A 23835-nucleotide genomic window follows, 5' to 3' on the forward strand; every position below is an offset into this window, starting at 1 on the left:
AATTAAAAAAAGCCACTGGCAATCAAAATCACTACTAGCGCTGCCCCTGTTAAAAAAAAAAAAAAGTGTCCAATATATAAAAATAATTAAGGAAAAGGAGCATAAATAGTGTGAAAAACAGACTCGCATTTCTTCTATTTTCCCAACGATAACGCCTAAAGAATAATAGTATAAAAATTATGCCCCGTGTATCGTGAAAAAAGGAGCAAAAATGATTTTCATATCCGAGCAAGAAAGAATTTCACAGCTCTTGAAATCGCATGAAAATATGACTGATAAAGAATGGGGGTTAATGGCCCGGTCGTGAACTGGTTAAACAGTGTATTTTTTGCACAACTGTAATAATACATGAATAAAATAATATGAATTTGCTATTATTATAATTGTTCTGACGCCCAGAATAAATTTCTCTCTTTATTTGTGCAGCGTGTAAATTCTGTCACATTTAAAATGTAAAAAAAAAAAATAGAATTGATGTTTTTTTTCTTTTCTTTTTTTTTTCTTTTTTTTATTTTTTTAGTATTTCTCCCGTAAAAATTTAATAAAAGGAAGGTAATAAATTATATGCCACTAAAATCTACAACTCATCCCAGAGAAAACAATCCTGACGCAGCTACGTAGATGAGAAAAATGTAAAAAAAAAATGGGGAAGGAAAAAAGATGCTTGGCAAAGTTAGGCCCCGTAATTAACAGGTTAATGATCACCGTAGTAGTGTCCTTCCCCCCACATGAATCCAGCAGAAAGCTTTTTTTATTTCCAGCATATCTCTGATTTTGCCTTTGAATATTCTGCATTAAAGCAATAAACTATTTTTATTCCAGGGAAGTGCAGCTCTGATTATTTACTCAAGGCCTCATTGGAAAAAAAAATTATATTTTTTTCCCACAGGAACGTTGGAAAAAGGCAAATTTAGAGAAGAATGTTTTCCTAGATGGTTTTGTAGCCTTTGGTGGAGGAAAGTTCCAGTGCCCGGGAAGGTCAGTGATACAGCCTGGTGGTGGTTATACTCCGACACCAGCAATGGGGGCTCAGCGCAGAACCTTGAAGCGTAACACAACACTGACGGATTACACACTTTACTGATTGGCTGTATATATATCTTTGTGACGTGTGTGTGTGTGTGTATACTGCATATAAACTACTGAAAGCCCTTTTATTATTAAGAATAGCATAAAGTCTGAGGGGCTTATACATCAAGAGCACACCTATGTGGAGTAGTATGTAGAGGATCTGTCAGCTCTCCTGTGTGGTGTAGTATATAGAGGATCTGTCAGCTCTCCTGTGTGGTGTAGTATATAGAGGATCTGTCAGCTCTCCTGTGTTGTGTAGTATATAGAGGATCTGTCAGCTCTCCTGTGTGGTGTAGTATATAGAGGATCTGTCAGCTCTCCTGTGTGGTGTAGTATATAGAGGATCTGTCAGCTCTCCTGTGTGGTGTAGTATATAGAGGATCTGTCCTGTGTGGTGTAGTATATAGAGGATCTGTCAGCTCCCCTGTGTGGTGTAGTATATAGAGGATCTGTCAGCTCTCCTGTGTGGTGTAGTATATAGAGGATCTGTCAGCTCTCCTGTGTGGTGTAGTATATAGAGGATCTGTCCTGTGTGGTGTAGTATATAGAGGATGTGTCAGCTCTCCTGTGTGGTGTAGTATATAGAGGATCTGTCAGCTCTCCTGTGTGGTGTAGTATATAGAGGATCTGTCAGCTCTCCTGTGTGGTGTAGTATATAGAGGATCTGTCAGCTCTCCTGTGTGGTGTAGTATATAGAGGATCTGTCAGCTCTCCTGTGTGGTGTAGTATATAGAGGATCTGTCCTGTGTGGTGTAGTATATAGAGGATCTGTCAGCTCCCCTGTGTGGTGTAGTATATAGAGGATCTGTCGGCTCTCCTGTGTGGTGTAGTATATAGAGGATCTGTCAGCTCTCCTGTGTGGTGTAGTATATAGAGGATCTGTCCTGTGTGGTGTAGTATATAAGGATCTGTCTGCTCTCCTGTGTGGTGTAGTATATAGAGGATCTGTCAGCTCTCCTGTGTAGTGTAGTATATAGAGGATCTGTCAGCTCTCCTGTGTGGTGTAGTATATAGAGGATCTGTCAGCTCTCCTGTGTGGTGTAGTATATAGAGGCTCTGTCAGCTCTCCTGTGTGGTGTAGTATATAGAGGATCTGTCCTGTGTGGTGTAGTATATAGAGGATCTGTCTGCTCTCCTGTGTGGTGTAGTATATAGAGGAGGTGTCAGCTCTCCTGTGTGGTGTAGTATATAGAGGATCTTTCAGCTCTCCTGTGTGGTGTAGTATATAGAGGATCTGTCAGCTCTCCCGTGTGGTGTAGTATATAGAGGATCTGTCAGCTCTCCTGTGTGATGTAGTATATAGAGGATCTGTCAGCTCTCCTGTGTGGTGTAGTATATAGTGGATCTGTCAGCTCTCCTGTGTGATGTAGTATATAGAGGATCTGTCGGCTCTCCTGTGTGGTGTAGTATATAGAGGATCTGTCAGCTCTCCTGTGTGGTGTAGTATATAGAGGATCTGTCAGCTCTCCTGTGTGGTGTAGTATATAGAGGATCTGTCGGCTCTCCTGTGTGGTGTAGTATATAGAGGATCTGTCAGCTCTCCTGTGTGGTGTAGTATATAGAGGATCTGTCAGCTCTCCTGTGTGGTGTAGTATATAGAAGATGTGTCAGCTCTCCTCTGTGGTGTAGTATATAGAGGGTCTGTCAGCTCTCCTGTGTGGTGTAGTATATAGAGGATCTGTCTGCTGTCCTGTGTGGTGTAGTATATAGAGGATCTGTCCTGTGTGGTGTAGTATATAGAGGATCTGTCAGCTCTCCTGTGTGGTGTAGTATATAGAGGATCTGTCAGCTCTGCTGTGTGGTGTAGTATATAGAGGATCTGTCAGCTCTCCTGTGTGGTGTAGTATATAGAGGATCTGTCCTGTGTGGTGTAGTATATAGAGGATCTGTCAGGTCTTCTGTGTGGTGTAGTATATAGAGGATCTGTCAGCTCTCCTGTGTGGTGTAGTATATAGAGGATCTGTCAGGTCTTCTGTGTGGTGTAGTATATAGAGGATCTGTCAGCTCTCCTGTGTGGTGTAGTATATAGAGGATCTGTCAGCTCTCCTGTGTGGTGTAGTATATAGAGGGTCTGTCAGCTCTCCTGTGTGGTGTAGTATATAGAGGATCTGTCAGTTCTCCTGTGTGGTGTAGTATATAGAGGATCTGTCTGCTCTCCTGTGTGGTGTAGTATATAGAGGATCTGTCAGCTCTCCTGTGTGGTGTAGTATATAGAGGATCTGTCAGCTCTCCTGTGTGGTGTAGTATATAGAGGATCTGTCCTGTGTGGTGTAGTATATAGAGGATCTGTCAGCTCCCCTGTGTGGTGTAGTATATAGAGGATCTGTCGGCTCTCCTGTGTGGTGTAGTATATAGAGGATCTGTCAGCTCTCCTGTGTGGTGTAGTATATAGAGGATCTGTCCTGTGTGGTGTAGTATATAAGGATCTGTCTGCTCTCCTGTGTGGTGTAGTATATAGAGGATCTGTCAGCTCTCCTGTGTGGTGTAGTATATAGAGGCTCTGTCAGCTCTCCTGTGTGGTGTAGTATATAGAGGATCTGTCCTGTGTGGTGTAGTATATAGAGGATCTGTCTGCTCTCCTGTGTGGTGTAGTATATAGAGGAGGTGTCAGCTCTCCTGTGTGGTGTAGTATATAGAGGATCTGTCCTGTGTGGTGTAGTATATAGAGGATCTGTCTGCTCTCCTGTGTGGTGTAGTATATAGAGGAGGTGTCAGCTCTCCTGTGTGGTGTAGTATATAGAGGATCTGTCAGCTCTCCTGTGTGGTGTAGTATATAGAAGATGTGTCAGCTCTCCTCTGTGGTGTAGTATATAGAGGGTCTGTCAGCTCTCCTGTGTGGTGTAGTATATAGAGGATCTGTCTGCTGTCCTGTGTGGTGTAGTATATAGAGGATCTGTCCTGTGTGGTGTAGTATATAGAGGATCTGTCAGCTCTCCTGTGTGGTGTAGTATATAGAGGATCTGTCAGCTCTCCTGTGTGGTGTAGTATATAGAGGATCTGTCAGCTCTCCTGTGTGGTGTAGTATATAGAGGATCTGTCCTGTGTGGTGTAGTATATAGAGGATCTGTCAGCTCTCCTGTGTGGTGTAGTATATAGAGGATCTGTCAGGTCTTCTGTGTGGTGTAGTATATAGAGGATCTGTCAGCTCTCCTGTGTGGTGTAGTATATAGAGGATCTGTCAGCTCTCCTGTGTGGTGTAGTATATAGAGGGTCTGTCAGCTCTCCTGTGTGGTGTAGTATATAGAGGATCTGTCAGCTCTCCTGTGTGGTGTAGTATATAGAGGATCTGTCAGGTCTTCTGTGTGGTGTAGTATATAGAGGATCTGTCAGCTCTCCTGTGTGGTGTAGTATATAGAGGATCTGTCAGCTCTCCTGTGTGGTGTAGTATATAGAGGGTCTGTCTGCTCTCCTGTGTGGTGTAGTATATAGAGGATCTGTCAGCTCTCCTGTATGGTGTAGTATATAGAGGATCTGTCAGTTCTCCTGTGTGGTGTAGTATATAGAGGATCTGTCTGCTCTCCTGTGTGGTGTAGTATATAGAGGATCTGTCAGCTCTCCTGTGTGGTGTAGTATATAGAGGATCTGTCAGCTCTCCTGTGTGGTGTAGTATATAGAGGATCTGTCCGCTCCCCTGTGTGGTGTAGTATATAGAGGATCTGTCAGCTCTTCTGTGTGGTGTAGTATATAGAGGATCTGTCAGCTCTCCTGTGTGGTGTAGTATATAGAGGGTCTGTCAGCTCTCCTGTGTGGTGTAGTATATAGAGGATCTGTCAGCTCTCCTGTGTGGTGTAGTATATAGAGGATCTATCAGCCCTCCTGTGTGGTGTAGTATATAGAGGATCTCTCCTGTGTGGTGTAGTATATAGAGGGTCTGTCAGCTCTCCTGTGTGGTGTAGTATATAGAGGATCTGTCTGCTCTCCTGTGTGGTGTAGTATATATAGGATCTGTCCTGTGTGGTGTAGTATATAGAGGATCTGTCAGCTCTCCTGTGTGGTGTAGTATATAGAGGATCTGTCAGCTCTCCTGTGTGGTGTAGTATATAGAGGATCTGTCAGCTCTCCTGTGTGGTGTAGTATATAGAGGATCTGTCCTGTGTGGTGTAGTATATAGAGGGTCTGTCAGCTCTCCTGTGTGGTGTAGTATATAGAGGATCTGTCAGTTCTCCTGTGTGGTGTAGTATATAGAGGATCTGTCAGCTCTCCTGTGTGGTGTAGTATATAGAGGATCTGTCCTGTGTGGTGTAGTATATAGAGGATGTGTCAGCTCTCCTGTGTGGTGTAGTATATAGGGGATCTGTCAGCTCTTCTGTGTGGTGTAGTATATAGAGGATCTGTCAGCTCTCCTGTGTGGTATAGTATATAGAGGATCTGTCAGCTCTCCTGTGTGGTGTAGTATATAGAGGGTCTGTCAGCTCTCCTGTGTGGTGTAGTATATAGAGGATCTGTCTGCTGTCCTGTGTGGTGTAGTATATAGAGGATCTGTCCTGTGTGGTGTAGTATATAGAGGATCTGTCAGCTCTTCTGTGTGGTGTAGTATATAGAGGATCTGTCAGTTCTCCTGTGTGGTGTAGTATATAGAGGGTCTGTCAGCTCTCCTGTGTGGTGTAGTATATAGAGGATCTGTCAGTTCTCCTGTGTGGTGTAGTATATAGAGGATCTGTCTGCTCTCCTGTGTGGTGTAGTATATAGAGGATCTGTCAGCTCTCCTGTGTGGTGTAGTATATAGAGGATCTGTCCTGTGTGGTGTAGTATATAGAGGATCTGTCAGCTCTTCTGTGTGGTGTAGTATATAGAGGATCTGTCAGCTCTCCTGTGTGGTGTAGTATATAGAGGGTCTGTCAGCTCTCCTGTGTGGTGTAGTATATAGAGGATCTGTCTGCTCTCCTGTGTGGTGTAGTATATAGAGGATCTGTCAGCTCTCCTGTGTGGTGTAGTATATAGAGGATCTGTCAGCTCTCCTGTGTGGTGTAGTATATAGAGGATCTATCAGCCCTCCTGTGTGGTGTAGTATATAGAGGATCTCTCCTGTGTGGTGTAGTATATAGAGGGTCTGTCAGCTCTCCTGTGTGGTGTAGTATATAGAGGATCTGTCTGCTCTCCTGTGTGGTGTAGTATATATAGGATCTGTCCTGTGTGGTGTAGTATATAGAGGATCTGTCAGCTCTCCTGTGTGGTGTAGTATATAGAGGATCTGTCCGCTCTCCTGTGTGGTGTAGTATATAGAGGATCTGTCAGCTCTCCTGTGTGGTGTAGTATATAGAGGATCTGTCAGCTCTCCTGTGTGGTGTAGTATATAGAGGATCTGTCCTGTGTGGTGTAGTATATAGAGGGTCTGTCAGCTCTCCTGTGTGGTGTAGTATATAGAGGATCTGTCAGTTCTCCTGTGTGGTGTAGTATATAGAGGATCTGTCAGCTCTCCTGTGTGGTGTAGTATATAGAGGATCTGTCCTGTGTGGTGTAGTATATAGAGGATGTGTCAGCTCTCCTGTGTGGTGTAGTATATAGGGGATCTGTCAGCTCTTCTGTGTGGTGTAGTATATAGAGGATCTGTCAGCTCTCCTGTGTGGTATAGTATATAGAGGATCTGTCAGCTCTCCTGTGTGGTGTAGTATATAGAGGATCTGTCGGCTCTCTTGTGTGGTGTAGTATATAGAGGATCTGTCAGCTCTCCTGTGTGGTGTAGTATATAGAGGATCTGTCAGCTCCCCTGTGTGGTGTAGTATATAAAGGATCTGTCAGCTCTCCTGTGTGGTGTAGTATATAGAGGATCTGTCAGCTCTCCAGTGTGGTGTAGTATATAGAGGTTCTGTCAGCTCTCCTGTGTGGTGCAGTATATAGAGGATCTGTCAGCCCTCCTGTGTGGTGCAGTATATAGAGGATCTGTCAGCTCTCCTGTGTGGTGTAGTATATAGAGGATCTGTCGGCTCTCCTGTGTGGTGTAGTATATAGAGAATCTGTCAGCTCTCCTGTTTGGTGTAGTATATAGAGGATCTGTCGGCTCTCCTGTGTGGTGTAGTATATAGAGGATCTGTCAGCTCTCCTGTGTGGTGTAGTATATAGAGGATCTGTCAGCTCTCCTGTGTGGTGTAGTATATAGAGGATCTGTCATCTCTCCTGTGTGGTGTAGTATATAGAGGATCTGTCAGCTCTCCTGTGTGGTGTAGTATATAGAGGATCTGTCAACTCTCCTGTGTGGTGTAGTATATAGAGGATCTGTCAGCTCTCCTGTGTGGTGTAGTATATAGAGGATCTGTCCTGTGTAGTGTAGTGTATAGAGGATCTGTCAGCTCTCCTGTGTGGTGTAGTATATAGAGGATCTGTCGGCTCTCCTGTGTGGTGTAGTATATAGAGGATCTGTCAGCTCTCCTGTGTGGTGTAGTATATAGAGGATCTGTCAGCTCTCCTGTGTGGTGTAGTATATAGAGGATCTGTCCTGTGTGGTGTAGTATATAGAGGATCTGTCAGCTCTCCTATGTGGTGTAGTATATAGAGGATCTGTCAGCTCTCCTGTGTGGTGTAGTATATAGAGGATCTGTCAGCTCTCCTGTGTGGTGTAGTATACAGAGGATCTGTCAGCTCTCCTGTGTGGTGTAGTATATAGAGGATCTGTCAGCTCTCCTGTGTGGTGTAGTATATAGAGGATCTGTCAGCTCTCCTGTGTGGTGTAGTATATAGAGGATCTGTCAGCTCTCTTGTGTGGTGTAGTATATAGATGATCTGTCAGCTCTCCTGTGTGGTGTAGTATATAGAGGATCTGTCAGCTCTCCTGTGTGGTGTAGTATATAGAGGATCTGTCAGCTCTCCTGTGTGGTGTAGTATATAGAGGATCTGTCCTGTGTGGTGTAGTATATAGAGGGTCTGTCAGCTCTCCTGTGTGGTGTAGTGTATAGAGGATCTGTCAGCTCTCCTGTGTGGTGTAGTATATAGAGGATCTGTCTGCTCTCCTGTGTGGTGTAGTATATAGAGGATCTGTCAGCTCTCATGTGTGATGTAGTATATAGAGGATCTGTCAGTTCTCCTGTGTGGTGTAGTATATAGAGGATCTGTCAGCTCTCCTGTGTGGTGTAGTATATAGAGGATCTGTCCTGTGTGGTGTAGTATATAGAGGATGTGTCAGCTCTCCTGTGTGGTGTAGTATATAGGGGATCTGTCAGCTCTTCTGTGTAGTGTAGTATATAGAGGATCTGTCAGCCCTCCTGTGTGGTGTAGTATATAGAGGATCTGTCAGCTCTCCTGTGTGGTTTAGTATATAGAGGATCTGTCGGCTCTCCTGTGTGGTGTAGTATATAGAGGATCTGTCAGCTCTCCTGTTTGGTGTAGTATATAGAGGATCTGTCGGCTCTCCTGTGTGGTGTAGTATATAGAGGATCTGTCAGCTCTCCTGTGTGGTGTAGTATATAGAGGATCTGTCAGCTCTCCTGTGTAGTGTAGTATATAGAGGATCTGTCAGCTCTCCTGTGTGTTGTAGTATATAGAGGATCTGTCAGCTCTCCTGTGTGGTGTAGTATATAGAGGATCTGTCAGCTCGCCTGTGTGGTGTAGTATATAGAGGATCTGTCAACTCTCCTGTGTGGTGTAGTATATAGAGGATCTGTCAGCTCTCCTCTGTGGTGTAGTATATAGAGGATCTGTCCTGTGTGATGTAGTATATAGAGGATCTGTCAGCTCTCCTGTGTGGTGTAGTATATAGAGGATCTGTCAGCTCTCCTGTGTGGTGTAGTATATAGAGGATCTGTCCTGTGTAGTGTAGTATATAGAGGATCTGTCAGCTCTCCTATGTGGTGTAGTATATAGAGGATCTGTCAGCTCTCCTGTGTGGTGTAGTATATAGAGGATCTGTCAGCTCTCCTGTGTGGTGTAGTATATAGAGGGTCTGTCAGCTCTCCTGTGTGGTGTAGTATATAGAGGATCTGTCAGTTCTCCTGTGTGGTGTAGTATATAGAGGATCTGTCTGCTCTCCTGTGTGGTGTAGTATATAGAGGATCTGTCAGCTCTCCTGTGTGGTGTAGTATATAGAGGATCTGTCAGCTCTCCTGTGTGGTGTAGTATATAGAGGATCTGTCCTGTGTGGTGTAGTATATAGAGGATCTGTCAGCTCTTCTGTGTGGTGTAGTATATAGAGGATCTGTCAGCTCTCCTGTGTGGTGTAGTATATAGAGGGTCTGTCAGCTCTCCTGTGTGGTGTAGTATATAGAGGATCTGTCAGCTCTCCTGTGTGGTGTAGTATATAGAGGATCTATCAGCCCTCCTGTGTGGTGTAGTATATAGAGGATCTCTCCTGTGTGGTGTAGTATATAGAGGGTCTGTCAGCTCTCCTGTGTGGTGTAGTATATAGAGGATCTGTCTGCTCTCCTGTGTGGTGTAGTATATATAGGATCTGTCCTGTGTGGTGTAGTATATAGAGGATCTGTCAGCTCTCCTGTGTGGTGTAGTATATAGAGGATCTGTCAGCTCTCCTGTGTGGTGTAGTATATAGAGGATCTGTCAGCTCTCCTGTGTGGTGTAGTATATAGAGGATCTGTCCTGTGTGGTGTAGTATATAGAGGGTCTGTCAGCTCTCCTGTGTGGTGTAGTATATAGAGGATCTGTCAGTTCTCCTGTGTGGTGTAGTATATAGAGGATCTGTCTGCTCTCCTGTGTGGTGTAGTATATAGAGGATCTGTCAGCTCTCCTGTGTGGTGTAGTATATAGAGGATCTGTCAGCTCTCCTGTGTGGTGTAGTATATAGAGGATCTGTCCTGTGTGGTGTAGTATATAGAGGATCTGTCAGCTCCCCTGTGTGGTGTAGTATATAGAGGATCTGTCGGCTCTCCTGTGTGGTGTAGTATATAGAGGATCTGTCAGCTCTCCTGTGTGGTGTAGTATATAGAGGATCTGTCCTGTGTGGTGTAGTATATAAGGATCTGTCTGCTCTCCTGTGTGGTGTAGTATATAGAGGATCTGTCAGCTCTCCTGTGTGGTGTAGTATATAGAGGCTCTGTCAGCTCTCCTGTGTGGTGTAGTATATAGAGGATCTGTCCTGTGTGGTGTAGTATATAGAGGATCTGTCTGCTCTCCTGTGTGGTGTAGTATATAGAGGAGGTGTCAGCTCTCCTGTGTGGTGTAGTATATAGAGGATCTGTCCTGTGTGGTGTAGTATATAGAGGATCTGTCTGCTCTCCTGTGTGGTGTAGTATATAGAGGAGGTGTCAGCTCTCCTGTGTGGTGTAGTATATAGAGGATCTGTCAGCTCTCCTGTGTGGTGTAGTATATAGAAGATGTGTCAGCTCTCCTCTGTGGTGTAGTATATAGAGGGTCTGTCAGCTCTCCTGTGTGGTGTAGTATATAGAGGATCTGTCTGCTGTCCTGTGTGGTGTAGTATATAGAGGATCTGTCCTGTGTGGTGTAGTATATAGAGGATCTGTCAGCTCTCCTGTGTGGTGTAGTATATAGAGGATCTGTCAGCTCTCCTGTGTGGTGTAGTATATAGAGGATCTGTCAGCTCTCCTGTGTGGTGTAGTATATAGAGGATCTGTCCTGTGTGGTGTAGTATATAGAGGATCTGTCAGGTCTTCTGTGTGGTGTAGTATATAGAGGATCTGTCAGCTCTCCTGTGTGGTGTAGTATATAGAGGATCTGTCAGGTCTTCTGTGTGGTGTAGTATATAGAGGATCTGTCAGCTCTCCTGTGTGGTGTAGTATATAGAGGATCTGTCAGCTCTCCTGTGTGGTGTAGTATATAGAGGGTCTGTCAGCTCTCCTGTGTGGTGTAGTATATAGAGGATCTGTCAGCTCTCCTGTGTGGTGTAGTATATAGAGGATCTGTCAGGTCTTCTGTGTGGTGTAGTATATAGAGGATCTGTCAGCTCTCCTGTGTGGTGTAGTATATAGAGGATCTGTCAGCTCTCCTGTGTGTTGTAGTATATAGAGGGTCTGTCTGCTCTCCTGTGTGGTGTAGTATATAGAGGATCTGTCAGCTCTCCTGTATGGTGTAGTATATAGAGGATCTGTCAGTTCTCCTGTGTGGTGTAGTATATAGAGGATCTGTCTGCTCTCCTGTGTGGTGTAGTATATAGAGGATCTGTCAGCTCTCCTGTGTGGTGTAGTATATAGAGGATCTGTCAGCTCTCCTGTGTGGTGTAGTATATAGAGGATCTGTCCTGTGTGGTGTAGTATATAGAGGATCTGTCAGCTCTTCTGTGTGGTGTAGTATATAGAGGATCTGTCAGCTCTCCTGTGTGGTGTAGTATATAGAGGGTCTGTCAGCTCTCCTGTGTGGTGTAGTATATAGAGGATCTGTCAGCTCTCCTGTGTGGTGTAGTATATAGAGGATCTATCAGCCCTCCTGTGTGGTGTAGTATATAGAGGATCTCTCCTGTGTGGTGTAGTATATAGAGGGTCTGTCAGCTCTCCTGTGTGGTGTAGTATATAGAGGATCTGTCTGCTCTCCTGTGTGGTGTAGTATATATAGGATCTGTCCTGTGTGGTGTAGTATATAGAGGATCTGTCTGCTGTCCTGTGTGGTGTAGTATATAGAGGATCTGTCCTGTGTGGTGTAGTATATAGAGGATCTGTCAGCTCTCCTGTGTGGTGTAGTATATAGAGGATCTGTCAGCTCTCCTGTGTGGTGTAGTATATAGAGGATCTGTCAGCTCTCCTGTGTGGTGTAGTATATAGAGGATCTGTCCTGTGTGGTGTAGTATATAGAGGATCTGTCAGGTCTTCTGTGTGGTGTAGTATATAGAGGATCTGTCAGCTCTCCTGTGTGGTGTAGTATATAGAGGATCTGTCAGGTCTTCTGTGTGGTGTAGTATATAGAGGATCTGTCAGCTCTCCTGTGTGGTGTAGTATATAGAGGATCTGTCAGCTCTCCTGTGTGGTGTAGTATATAGAGGGTCTGTCAGCTCTCCTGTGTGGTGTAGTATATAGAGGATCTGTCAGCTCTCCTGTGTGGTGTAGTATATAGAGGGTCTGTCTGCTCTCCTGTGTGGTGTAGTATATAGAGGATCTGTCAGCTCTCCTGTATGGTGTAGTATATAGAGGATCTGTCAGTTCTCCTGTGTGGTGTAGTATATAGAGGATCTGTCTGCTCTCCTGTGTGGTGTAGTATATAGAGGATCTGTCAGCTCTCCTGTGTGGTGTAGTATATAGAGGATCTGTCAGCTCTCCTGTGTGGTGTAGTATATAGAGGATCTGTCCTGTGTGGTGTAGTATATAGAGGATCTGTCAGCTCTTCTGTGTGGTGTAGTATATAGAGGATCTGTCAGCTCTCCTGTGTGGTGTAGTATATAGAGGGTCTGTCAGCTCTCCTGTGTGGTGTAGTATATAGAGGATCTGTCAGCTCTCCTGTGTGGTGTAGTATATAGAGGATCTATCAGCCCTCCTGTGTGGTGTAGTATATAGAGGATCTCTCCTGTGTGGTGTAGTATATAGAGGGTCTGTCAGCTCTCCTGTGTGGTGTAGTATATAGAGGATCTGTCTGCTCTCCTGTGTGGTGTAGTATATATAGGATCTGTCCTGTGTGGTGTAGTATATAGAGGATCTGTCAGCTCTCCTGTGTGGTGTAGTATATAGAGGATCTGTCAGCTCTCCTGTGTGGTGTAGTATATAGAGGATCTGTCAGCTCTCCTGTGTGGTGTAGTATATAGAGGATCTGTCCTGTGTGGTGTAGTATATAGAGGGTCTGTCAGCTCTCCTGTGTGGTGTAGTATATAGAGGATCTGTCAGTTCTCCTGTGTGGTGTAGTATATAGAGGATCTGTCAGCTCTCCTGTGTGGTGTAGTATATAGAGGATCTGTCCTGTGTGGTGTAGTATATAGAGGATGTGTCAGCTCTCCTGTGTGGTGTAGTATATAGGGGATCTGTCAGCTCTTCTGTGTGGTGTAGTATATAGAGGATCTGTCAGCTCTCCTGTGTGGTATAGTATATAGAGGATCTGTCAGCTCTCCTGTGTGGTGTAGTATATAGAGGGTCTGTCAGCTCTCCTGTGTGGTGTAGTATATAGAGGATCTGTCTGCTGTCCTGTGTGGTGTAGTATATAGAGGATCTGTCCTGTGTGGTGTAGTATATAGAGGATCTGTCAGCTCTTCTGTGTGGTGTAGTATATAGAGGATCTGTCAGTTCTCCTGTGTGGTGTAGTATATAGAGGGTCTGTCAGCTCTCCTGTGTGGTGTAGTATATAGAGGATCTGTCAGTTCTCCTGTGTGGTGTAGTATATAGAGGATCTGTCTGCTCTCCTGTGTGGTGTAGTATATAGAGGATCTGTCAGCTCTCCTGTGTGGTGTAGTATATAGAGGATCTGTCCTGTGTGGTGTAGTATATAGAGGATCTGTCAGCTCTTCTGTGTGGTGTAGTATATAGAGGATCTGTCAGCTCTCCTGTGTGGTGTAGTATATAGAGGGTCTGTCAGCTCTCCTGTGTGGTGTAGTATATAGAGGATCTGTCTGCTCTCCTGTGTGGTGTAGTATATAGAGGATCTGTCAGCTCTCCTGTGTGGTGTAGTATATAGAGGATCTGTCAGCTCTCCTGTGTGGTGTAGTATATAGAGGATCTATCAGCCCTCCTGTGTGGTGTAGTATATAGAGGATCTCTCCTGTGTGGTGTAGTATATAGAGGGTCTGTCAGCTCTCCTGTGTGGTGTAGTATATAGAGGATCTGTCTGCTCTCCTGTGTGGTGTAGTATATATAGGATCTGTCCTGTGTGGTGTAGTATATAGAGGATCTGTCAGCTCTCCTGTGTGGTGTAGTATATAGAGGATCTGTCCGCTCTCCTGTGTGGTGTAGTATATAGAGGATCTGTCAGCTCTCCTGTGTGGTGTAGTATATAGAGGATCTGTCAGCTCTCCTGTGTGGTGTAGTATATAGAGGATCTGTCCTGTGTGGTGTAGTATATAGAGGGTCTGTCAGCTCTCCTGTGTGGTGTAGTATATAGAGGATCTGTCAGTTCTCCTGTGTGGTGTAGTATATAGAGGATCTGTCAGCTCTCCTGTGTGGTGTAGTATATAGAGGATCTGTCCTGTGTGGTGTAGTATATAGAGGATGTGTCAGCTCTCCTGTGTGGTGTAGTATATAGGGGATCTGTCAGCTCTTCTGTGTGGTGTAGTATATAGAGGATCTGTCAGCTCTCCTGTGTGGTATAGTATATAGAGGATCTGTCAGCTCTCCTGTGTGGTGTAGTATATAGAGGATCTGTCGGCTCTCTTGTGTGGTGTAGTATATAGAGGATCTGTCAGCTCTCCTGTGTGGTGTAGTATATAGAGGATCTGTCAGCTCCCCTGTGTGGTGTAGTATATAGAGGATCTGTCAGCTCTCCTGTGTGGTGTAGTATATAGAGGATCTGTCAGCTCTCCAGTGTGGTGTAGTATATAGAGGTTCTGTCAGCTCTCCTGTGTGGTGCAGTATATAGAGGATCTGTCAGCCCTCCTGTGTGGTGCAGTATATAGAGGATCTGTCAGCTCTCCTGTGTGGTGTAGTATATAGAGGATCTGTCGGCTCTCCTGTGTGGTGTAGTATATAGAGAATCTGTCAGCTCTCCTGTTTGGTGTAGTATATAGAGGATCTGTCGGCTCTCCTGTGTGGTGTAGTATATAGAGGATCTGTCAGCTCTCCTGTGTGGTGTAGTATATAGAGGATCTGTCAGCTCTCCTGTGTGGTGTAGTATATAGAGGATCTGTCAGCTCTCCTGTGTGGTGTAGTATATAGAGGATCTGTCAGCTCTCCTGTGTGGTGTAGTATATAGAGGATCTGTCAACTCTCCTGTGTGGTGTAGTATATAGAGGATCTGTCAGCTCTCCTGTGTGGTGTAGTATATAGAGGATCTGTCCTGTGTAGTGTAGTGTATAGAGGATCTGTCAGCTCTCCTGTGTGGTGTAGTATATAGAGGATCTGTCGGCTCTCCTGTGTGGTGTAGTATATAGAGGATCTGTCAGCTCTCCTGTGTGGTGTAGTATATAGAGGATCTGTCAGCTCTCCTGTGTGGTGTAGTATATAGAGGATCTGTCCTGTGTGGTGTAGTATATAGAGGATCTGTCAGCTCTCCTATGTGGTGTAGTATATAGAGGATCTGTCAGCTCTCCTGTGTGGTGTAGTATATAGAGGATCTGTCAGCTCTCCTGTGTGGTGTAGTATACAGAGGATCTGTCAGCTCTCCTGTGTGGTGTAGTATATAGAGGATCTGTCAGCTCTCCTGTGTGGTGTAGTATATAGAGGATCTGTCAGCTCTCCTGTGTGGTGTAGTATATAGAGGATCTGTCAGCTCTCTTGTGTGGTGTAGTATATAGATGATCTGTCAGCTCTCCTGTGTGGTGTAGTATATAGAGGATCTGTCAGCTCTCCTGTGTGGTGTAGTATATAGAGGATCTGTCAGCTCTCCTGTGTGGTGTAGTATATAGAGGATCTGTCCTGTGTGGTGTAGTATATAGAGGGTCTGTCAGCTCTCCTGTGTGGTGTAGTGTATAGAGGATCTGTCAGCTCTCCTGTGTGGTGTAGTATATAGAGGATCTGTCTGCTCTCCTGTGTGGTGTAGTATATAGAGGATCTGTCAGCTCTCATGTGTGATGTAGTATATAGAGGATCTGTCAGTTCTCCTGTGTGGTGTAGTATATAGAGGATCTGTCAGCTCTCCTGTGTGGTGTAGTATATAGAGGATCTGTCCTGTGTGGTGTAGTATATAGAGGATGTGTCAGCTCTCCTGTGTGGTGTAGTATATAGGGGATCTGTCAGCTCTTCTGTGTAGTGTAGTATATAGAGGATCTGTCAGCCCTCCTGTGTGGTGTAGTATATAGAGGATCTGTCAGCTCTCCTGTGTGGTTTAGTATATAGAGGATCTGTCGGCTCTCCTGTGTGGTGTAGTATATAGAGGATCTGTCAGCTCTCCTGTTTGGTGTAGTATATAGAGGATCTGTCGGCTCTCCTGTGTGGTGTAGTATATAGAGGATCTGTCAGCTCTCCTGTGTGGTGTAGTATATAGAGGATCTGTCAGCTCTCCTGTGTAGTGTAGTATATAGAGGATCTGTCAGCTCTCCTGTGTGTTGTAGTATATAGAGGATCTGTCAGCTCTCCTGTGTGGTGTAGTATATAGAGGATCTGTCAGCTCGCCTGTGTGGTGTAGTATATAGAGGATCTGTCAACTCTCCTGTGTGGTGTAGTATATAGAGGATCTGTCAGCTCTCCTCTGTGGTGTAGTATATAGAGGATCTGTCCTGTGTAGTGTAGTGTATAGAGGATCTGTCAGCTCTCCTGTGTGGTGTAGTATATAGAGGATCTGTCGGCTCTCCTGTGTGATGTAGTATATAGAGGATCTGTCAGCTCTCCTGTGTGGTGTAGTATATAGAGGATCTGTCAGCTCTCCTGTGTGGTGTAGTATATAGAGGATCTGTCCTGTGTAGTGTAGTATATAGAGGATCTGTCAGCTCTCCTATGTGGTGTAGTATATAGAGAATCTGTCAGCTCTCCTGTGTGGTGTAGTATATAGAGGATCTGTCAGCTCTCCTGTGTGGTGTAGTATATAGAGGGTCTGTCAGCTCTCCTGTGTGGTGTAGTATATAGAGGATCTGTCAGTTCTCCTGTGTGGTGTAGTATATAGAGGATCTGTCTGCTCTCCTGTGTGGTGTAGTATATAGAGGATCTGTCAGCTCTCCTGTGTGGTGTAGTATATAGAGGATCTGTCAGCTCTCCTGTGTGGTGTAGTATATAGAGGATCTGTCCTGTGTGGTGTAGTATATAGAGGATCTGTCAGCTCTTCTGTGTGGTGTAGTATATAGAGGATCTGTCAGCTCTCCTGTGTGGTGTAGTATATAGAGGGTCTGTCAGCTCTCCTGTGTGGTGTAGTATATAGAGGATCTGTCAGCTCTCCTGTGTGGTGTAGTATATAGAGGATCTATCAGCCCTCCTGTGTGGTGTAGTATATAGAGGATCTCTCCTGTGTGGTGTAGTATATAGAGGGTCTGTCAGCTCTCCTGTGTGGTGTAGTATATAGAGGATCTGTCTGCTCTCCTGTGTGGTGTAGTATATATAGGATCTGTCCTGTGTGGTGTAGTATATAGAGGATCTGTCAGCTCTCCTGTGTGGTGTAGTATATAGAGGATCTGTCAGTTCTCCTGTGTGGTGTAGTATATAGAGGATCTGTCAGCTCTCCTGTGTGGTGTAGTATATAGAGGATCTGTCCTGTGTGGTGTAGTATATAGAGGATGTGTCAGCTCTCCTGTGTGGTGTAGTATATAGGGGATCTGTCAGCTCTTCTGTGTGGTGTAGTATATAGAGGATCTGTCAGCTCTCCTGTGTGGTATAGTATATAGAGGATCTGTCAGCTCTCCTGTGTGGTGTAGTATATAGAGGGTCTGTCAGCTCTCCTGTGTGGTGTAGTATATAGAGGATCTGTCTGCTGTCCTGTGTGGTGTAGTATATAGAGGATCTGTCCTGTGTGGTGTAGTATATAGAGGATCTGTCAGCTCTTCTGTGTGGTGTAGTATATAGAGGATCTGTCAGCTCTCCTGTGTGGTGTAGTATATAGAGGGTCTGTCAGCTCTCCTGTGTGGTGTAGTATATAGAGGATCTGTCAGTTCTCCTGTGTGGTGTAGTATATAGAGGATCTGTCTGCTCTCCTGTGTGGTGTAGTATATAGAGGATCTGTCTGCTCTCCTGTGTGGTGTAGTATATAGAGGATCTGTCAGCTCTCCTGTGTGGTGTAGTATATAGAGGATCTGTCCTGTGTGGTGTAGTATATAGAGGATCTGTCAGCTCTTCTGTGTGGTGTAGTATATAGAGGATCTGTCAGCTCTCCTGTGTGGTGTAGTATATAGAGGGTCTGTCAGCTCTCCTGTGTGGTGTAGTATATAGAGGATCTGTCTGCTCTCCTGTGTGGTGTAGTATATAGAGGATCTGTCAGCTCTCCTGTGTGGTGTAGTATATAGAGGATCTATCAGCCCTCCTGTGTGGTGTAGTATATAGAGGATCTCTCCTGTGTGGTGTAGTATATAGAGGGTCTGTCAGCTCTCCTGTGTGGTGTAGTATATAGAGGATCTGTCTGCTCTCCTGTGTGGTGTAGTATATATAGGATCTGTCCTGTGTGGTGTAGTATATAGAGGATCTGTCAGCTCTCCTGTGTGGTGTAGTATATAGAGGATCTGTCCGCTCTCCTGTGTGGTGTAGTATATAGAGGATCTGTCAGCTCTCCTCTGTGGTGTAGTATATAGAGGATCTGTCAGCTCTCCTGTGTGGTGTAGTATATAGAGTATCTGTCCTGTGTGGTGTAGTATATAGAGGGTCTGTCAGCTCTCCTGTGTGGTGTAGTATATAGAGGATCTGTCAGTTCTCCTGTGTGGTGTAGTATATAGAGGATCTGTCAGCTCTCCTGTGTGGTGTAGTATATAGAGGATCTGTCCTGTGTGGTGTAGTATATAGAGGATCTGTCAGCTCTCCTGTGTGGTGTAGTATATAGAGGATCTGTCCTGTGTGGTGTAGTATATAGAGGATGTGTCAGCTCTCCTGTGTGGTGTAGTATATAGGGGATCTGTCAGCTCTTCTGTGTGGTGTAGTATATAGAGGATCTGTCAGCTCTCCTGTGTGGTATAGTATATAGAGGATCTGTCAGCTCTCCTGTGTGGTGTAGTATATAGAGGATCTGTCGGCTCTCCTGTGTGGTGTAGTATATAGAGGATCTGTCAGCTCTCCTGTGTGGTGTAGTATATAGAGGATCTGTCAGCTCCCCTGTGTGGTGTAGTATATAGAGGATCTGTCAGCTCTCCTGTGTGGTGTAGTATAGAGAGGATCTGTCAGCTCTCCAGTGTGGTGTAGTATATAGAGGTTCTGTCAGCTCTCCTGTGTGGTGCAGTATATAGAGGATCTGTCAGCCCTCCTGTGTGGTGCAGTATATAGAGGATCTGTCAGCTCTCCTGTGTGGTGTAGTATATAGAGGATCTGTCGGCTCTCCTGTGTGGTGTAGTATATAGAGATTCTGTCAGCTCTCCTGTTTGGTGTAGTATATAGAGGATCTGTCGGCTCTCCTGTGTGGTGTAGTATATAGAGGATCTGTCAGCTCTCCTGTGTGGTGTAGTATATAGAGGATCTGTCAGCTCTCCTGTGTGGTGTAGTATATAGAGGATCTGTCAGCTCTCCTGTGTGGTGTAGTATATAGAGGATCTGTCAGCTCTCCTGTGTGGTGTAGTATATAGAGGATCTGTCAACTCTCCTGTGTGGTGTAGTATATAGAGGATCTGTCAGCCCTCCTGTGTGGTGCAGTATATAGAGGATCTGTCAGCTCTCCTGTGTGGTATAGTATATAGAGGATCTGTCAGCTCTCCTGTGTGGTGTAGTATATAGAGGATCTGTCGGCTCTCCTGTGTGGTGTAGTATATAGAGGATCTGTCAGCTCTCCTGTGTGGTGTAGTATATAGAGGATCTGTCAGCTCCCCTGTGTGGTGTAGTATATAGAGGATCTGTCAGCTCTCCTGTGTGGTGTAGTATATAGAGGATCTGTCAGCTCTCCAGTGTGGTGTAGTATATAGAGGTTCTGTCAGCTCTCCTGTGTGGTGCAGTATATAGAGGATCTGTCAGCCCTCCTGTGTGGTGCAGTATATAGAGGATCTGTCAGCTCTCCTGTGTGGTGTAGTATATAGAGGATCTGTCGGCTCTCCTGTGTGGTGTAGTATATAGAGAATCTGTCAGCTCTCCTGTTTGGTGTAGTATATAGAGGATCTGTCGGCTCTCCTGTGTGGTGTAGTATATAGAGGATCTGTCAGCTCTCCTGTGTGGTGTAGTATATAGAGGATCTGTCAGCTCTCCTGTGTGGTGTAGTATATAGAGGATCTGTCAGCTCTCCTGTGTGGTGTAGTATATAGAGGATCTGTCAGCTCTCCTGTGTGGTGTAGTATATAGAGGATCTGTCAACTCTCCTGTGTGGTGTAGTATATAGAGGATCTGTCAGTTCTCCTGTGTGGTGTAGTATATAGAGGATCTGTCAGCTCTCCTGTGTGGTGTAGTATATAGAGGATCTGTCAGCTCTCCTGTGTGGTGTAGTATATAGAGGATCTGTCAACTCTCCTGTGTGGTGTAGTATATAGAGGATCTGTCAGCCCTCCTGTGTGGTGCAGTATATAGAGGATCTGTCAGCTCTCCTGTGTGGTATAGTATATAGAGGATCTGTCAGCTCTCCTGTGTGGTGTAGTATATAGAGGATCTGTCGGCTCTCCTGTGTGGTGTAGTATATAGAGGATCTGTCAGCTCTCCTGTGTGGTGTAGTATATAGAGGATCTGTCAGCTCCCCTGTGTGGTGTAGTATATAGAGGATCTGTCAGCTCTCCTGTGTGGTGTAGTATATAGAGGATCTGTCAGCTCTCCTGTGTGGTGTAGTATATAGAGGATCTGTCGGCTCTCCTGTGTGGTGTAGTATATAGAGAATCTGTCAGCTCTCCTGTTTGGTGTAATATATAGAGGATCTGTCGGCTCTCCTGTGTGGTGTAGTATATAGAGGATCTGTCAGCTCTCCTGTGTGGTGTAGTATATAGAGGATCTGTCAGCTCTCCTGTGTGGTGTAGTATATAGAGGATCTGTCAGCTCTCCTGTGTGGTGTAGTATATAGAGGATCTGTCAGCTCTCCTGTGTGGTGTAGTATATAGAGGATCTGTCAACTCTCCTGTGTGGTGTAGTATATAGAGGATCTGTCAGCTCTCCTGTGTGGTGTAGTATATAGAGGATCTGTCCTGTGTAGTGTAGTGTATAGAGGATCTGTCAGCTCTCCTGTGTGGTGTAGTATATAGAGGATCTGTCGGCTCTCCTGTGTGGTGTAGTATATAGAGGATCTGTCAGCTCTCCTGTGTGGTGTAGTATATAGAGGATCTGTCAGCTCTCCTGTGTGGTGTAGTATATAGAGGATCTGTCCTGTGTGGTGTAGTATATAGAGGATCTGTCAGCTCTCCTATGTGGTGTAGTATATAGAGGATCTGTCAGCTCTCCTGTGTGGTGTAGTATATAGAGGATCTGTCAGCTCTCCTGTGTGGTGTAGTATATAGAGGATCTGTCAGCTCTCCTGTGTGGTGTAGTATACAGAGGATCTGTCAGCTCTCCTGTGTGGTGTAGTATATAGAGGATCTGTCAGCTCTCCTGTGTGGTGTAGTATATAGAGGATCTGTCAGCTCTCCTGTGTGGTGTAGTATATAGAGGATCTGTCAGCTCTCTTGTGTGGTGTAGTATATAGATGATCTGTCAGCTCTCCTGTGTGGTGTAGTATATAGAGGATCTGTCAGCTCTCCTGTGTGGTGTAGTATATAGAGGATCTGTCCTGTGTGGTGTAGTATATAGAGGGTCTGTCAGCTCTCCTGTGTGGTGTAGTGTATAGAGGATCTGTCAGCTCTCCTGTGTGGTGTAGTATATAGAGGATCTGTCTGCTCTCCTGTGTGGTGTAGTATATAGAGGATCTGTCAGCTCTCATGTGTGATGTAGTATATAGAGGATCTGTCAGCTCTCCTGTGTGGTGTAGTATATAGAGGATCTGTCCTGTGTGGTGTAGTATATACAGGATGTGTCAGCTCTCCTGTGTGGTGTAGTATATAGGGGATCTGTCAGCTCTTCTGTGTGGTGTAGTATATAGAGGATCTGTCAGCCCTCCTGTGTGGTGTAGTATATAGAGGATCTGTCAGCTCTCCTGTGTGGTTTAGTATATAGAGTATCTGTCGGCTCTCCTGTGTGGTGTAGTATATAGAGGATCTGTCAGCTCTCCTGTTTGGTGTAGTATATAGAGGATCTGTCGGCTCTCCTGTGTGGTGTAGTATATAGAGGATCTGTCAGCTCTCCTGTGTGGTGTAGTATATAGAGGATCTGTCAGCTCTCCTGTGTAGTGTAGTATATAGAGGATCTGTCAGCTCTCCTGTGTGTTGTAGTATATAGAGGATCTGTCAGCTCTCCTGTGTGGTGTAGTATATAGAGGATCTGTCAGCTCTCCTGTGTGGTGTAGTATATAGAGGATCTGTCAACTCTCCTGTGTGGTGTAGTATATAGAGGATCTGTCAGCTCTCCTGTGTGGTGTAGTATATAGAGGATCTGTCCTGTGTAGTGTAGTGTATAGAGGATCTGTCAGCTCTCCTGTGTGGTGTAGTATATAGAGGATCTGTCGGCTCTCCTGTGTGATGTAGTATATAGAGGATCTGTCAGCTCTCCTGTGTGGTGTATTATATAGAGGATCTGTCAGCTCTCCTGTGTGGTGTAGTATATAGAGGATCTGTCCTGTGTAGTGTAGTATATAGAGGATCTGTCAGCTCTCCTATGTGGTGTAGTATATAGAGGATCTGTCAGCTCTCCTGTGTGGTGTAGTATATAGAGGATCTGTCAGCTCTCCTGTGTGGTGTAGTATATAGAGGATCTGTCAGCTCTCCTGTGTGGTGTAGTATACAGAGGATCTGTCAGCTCTCCTGTGTGGTGCAGTATATAGAGGATCTGTCAGCTCTCCTGTGTGGTGTAGTATATAGAGGATGTCTCAGCTCTCCTGTGTGGTGTAGTATATAGAGGATCTGTCAACTCTCCTGTGCGGTGTAGTATATAGAGGATCTGTCAGATCTCCTGCGCGGTGTAGTATATAGAGGATCTGTCAGCTCTCCTATGTGGTGTAGTATATAGAGGATCTGTCAGCTCTCCTATGTGGTGTAGTATATAGAGGATCTGTCCTGTGTGGTGTAGTATATAGAGGATCTGTCAGCTCTCCTGTGTGGTGTAGAATATAGAGGATCTGTCAGCTCTCCTGTGTGGTGTAGTATATAGAGGATGTGTCAGCTCTCCTGTGTGGTGTAGTATATAGAGGATCTGTCCTGTGTGGTGTAGTATATAGAGGATCTGTCAGCTCTCCTGTGTGGTGTAGTATATAGAGGATCTGTCAGCTCTCCTGTGCGGTGTAGTATATAGAGGATCTGTCAGATCTCCTGCGCGTTGTAGTATATAGAGGATCTGTCAGCCCTCCTATGTGGTGTAGTATATAGAGGATCTGTCAGCTCTCCTATGTGGTGTAGTATATAGAGGATCTGTCCTGTGTGGTGTAGTATATAGAGGATCTGTGAGCTCTCCTGTGTGGTGTAGTATATAGAGGATCTGTCAGCTCTCCTGTGTGGTGTAGTATATAGAGGATCTGTCAGCTCTCCTGTGTGGTGTAGTATATAGAGGATCTGTCCTGTGTGGTGTAGTATATAGAGGATCTGTCAGCTCTCCTGTGTGGTGTAGTATATAGAGGAGCTGTCGGCTCTCCTGTATGGTGTAGTATATAGAGGATCTGTCCTGTGTGGTGTAGTATATAGAGGATCTGTCAGCTCTCCTGTGTGGTGTAGTATATAGAGGATCTGTCAGCTCTCCTGTGTGGTGTAGCATATAGAGGATCTGTCAGCTTTCCTATGTGGTGTAGTATATAGAGGATCTGTCAGCTCTCCTGTGTGGTGTAGTATATAGAGGATCTGTCAGCTCTTCTGTGTGGTGTAGTATATAGAGGATCTGTCAGCTCTCCTGTGTGGTGTAGTATATAGAGGATCTGTCAGCTCTCCAGTGCGGTGTAGTATATAGAGGATCTGTCAGATCTCCTGCGCGTTGTAGTATATAGAGGATCTGTCAGCCCTCCTATGTGGTGTAGTATATAGAGGATCTGTCAGCTCTCCTATGTGGTGTAGTATATAGAGGATCTGTCCTGTGTGGTGTAGTATATAGAGGATCTGTGAGCTCTCCTGTGTGGTGTAGTATATAGAGGATCTGTGAGCTCTCCTGTGTGGTGTAGTATATAGAGGATCTGTCAGCTCTCCTGTGTGGTGTAGTATATAGA

At 45.0% G+C, this 23835-nt stretch overlaps 1 protein-coding gene across 2 annotated transcripts in view; it reads left to right on the top strand.

Annotated features, from left to right (window-relative positions):
• Positions 1 to 23835, top strand: part of CYP39A1 (cytochrome P450 family 39 subfamily A member 1) — a 141520-nt gene that overhangs the window by 57660 nt on the left and 60025 nt on the right. For both annotated transcript variants that reach the window (XM_073673922.1, XM_073673921.1), the window contains exon 10: positions 890 to 978. In XM_073673922.1, the coding sequence (XP_073530023.1) occupies positions 890 to 978 (89 nt within the window). The remainder of the gene's footprint in view (positions 1 to 889; positions 979 to 23835) is intronic.

Source organism: Phyllobates terribilis, unplaced genomic scaffold, assembly GCF_046119375.1.
Source record: "Phyllobates terribilis strain yellow unplaced genomic scaffold, ASM4611937v1 Scaffold_3__8_contigs__length_932513732, whole genome shotgun sequence".
NCBI classification, from domain to species: domain Eukaryota; kingdom Metazoa; phylum Chordata; class Amphibia; order Anura; family Dendrobatidae; genus Phyllobates; species Phyllobates terribilis.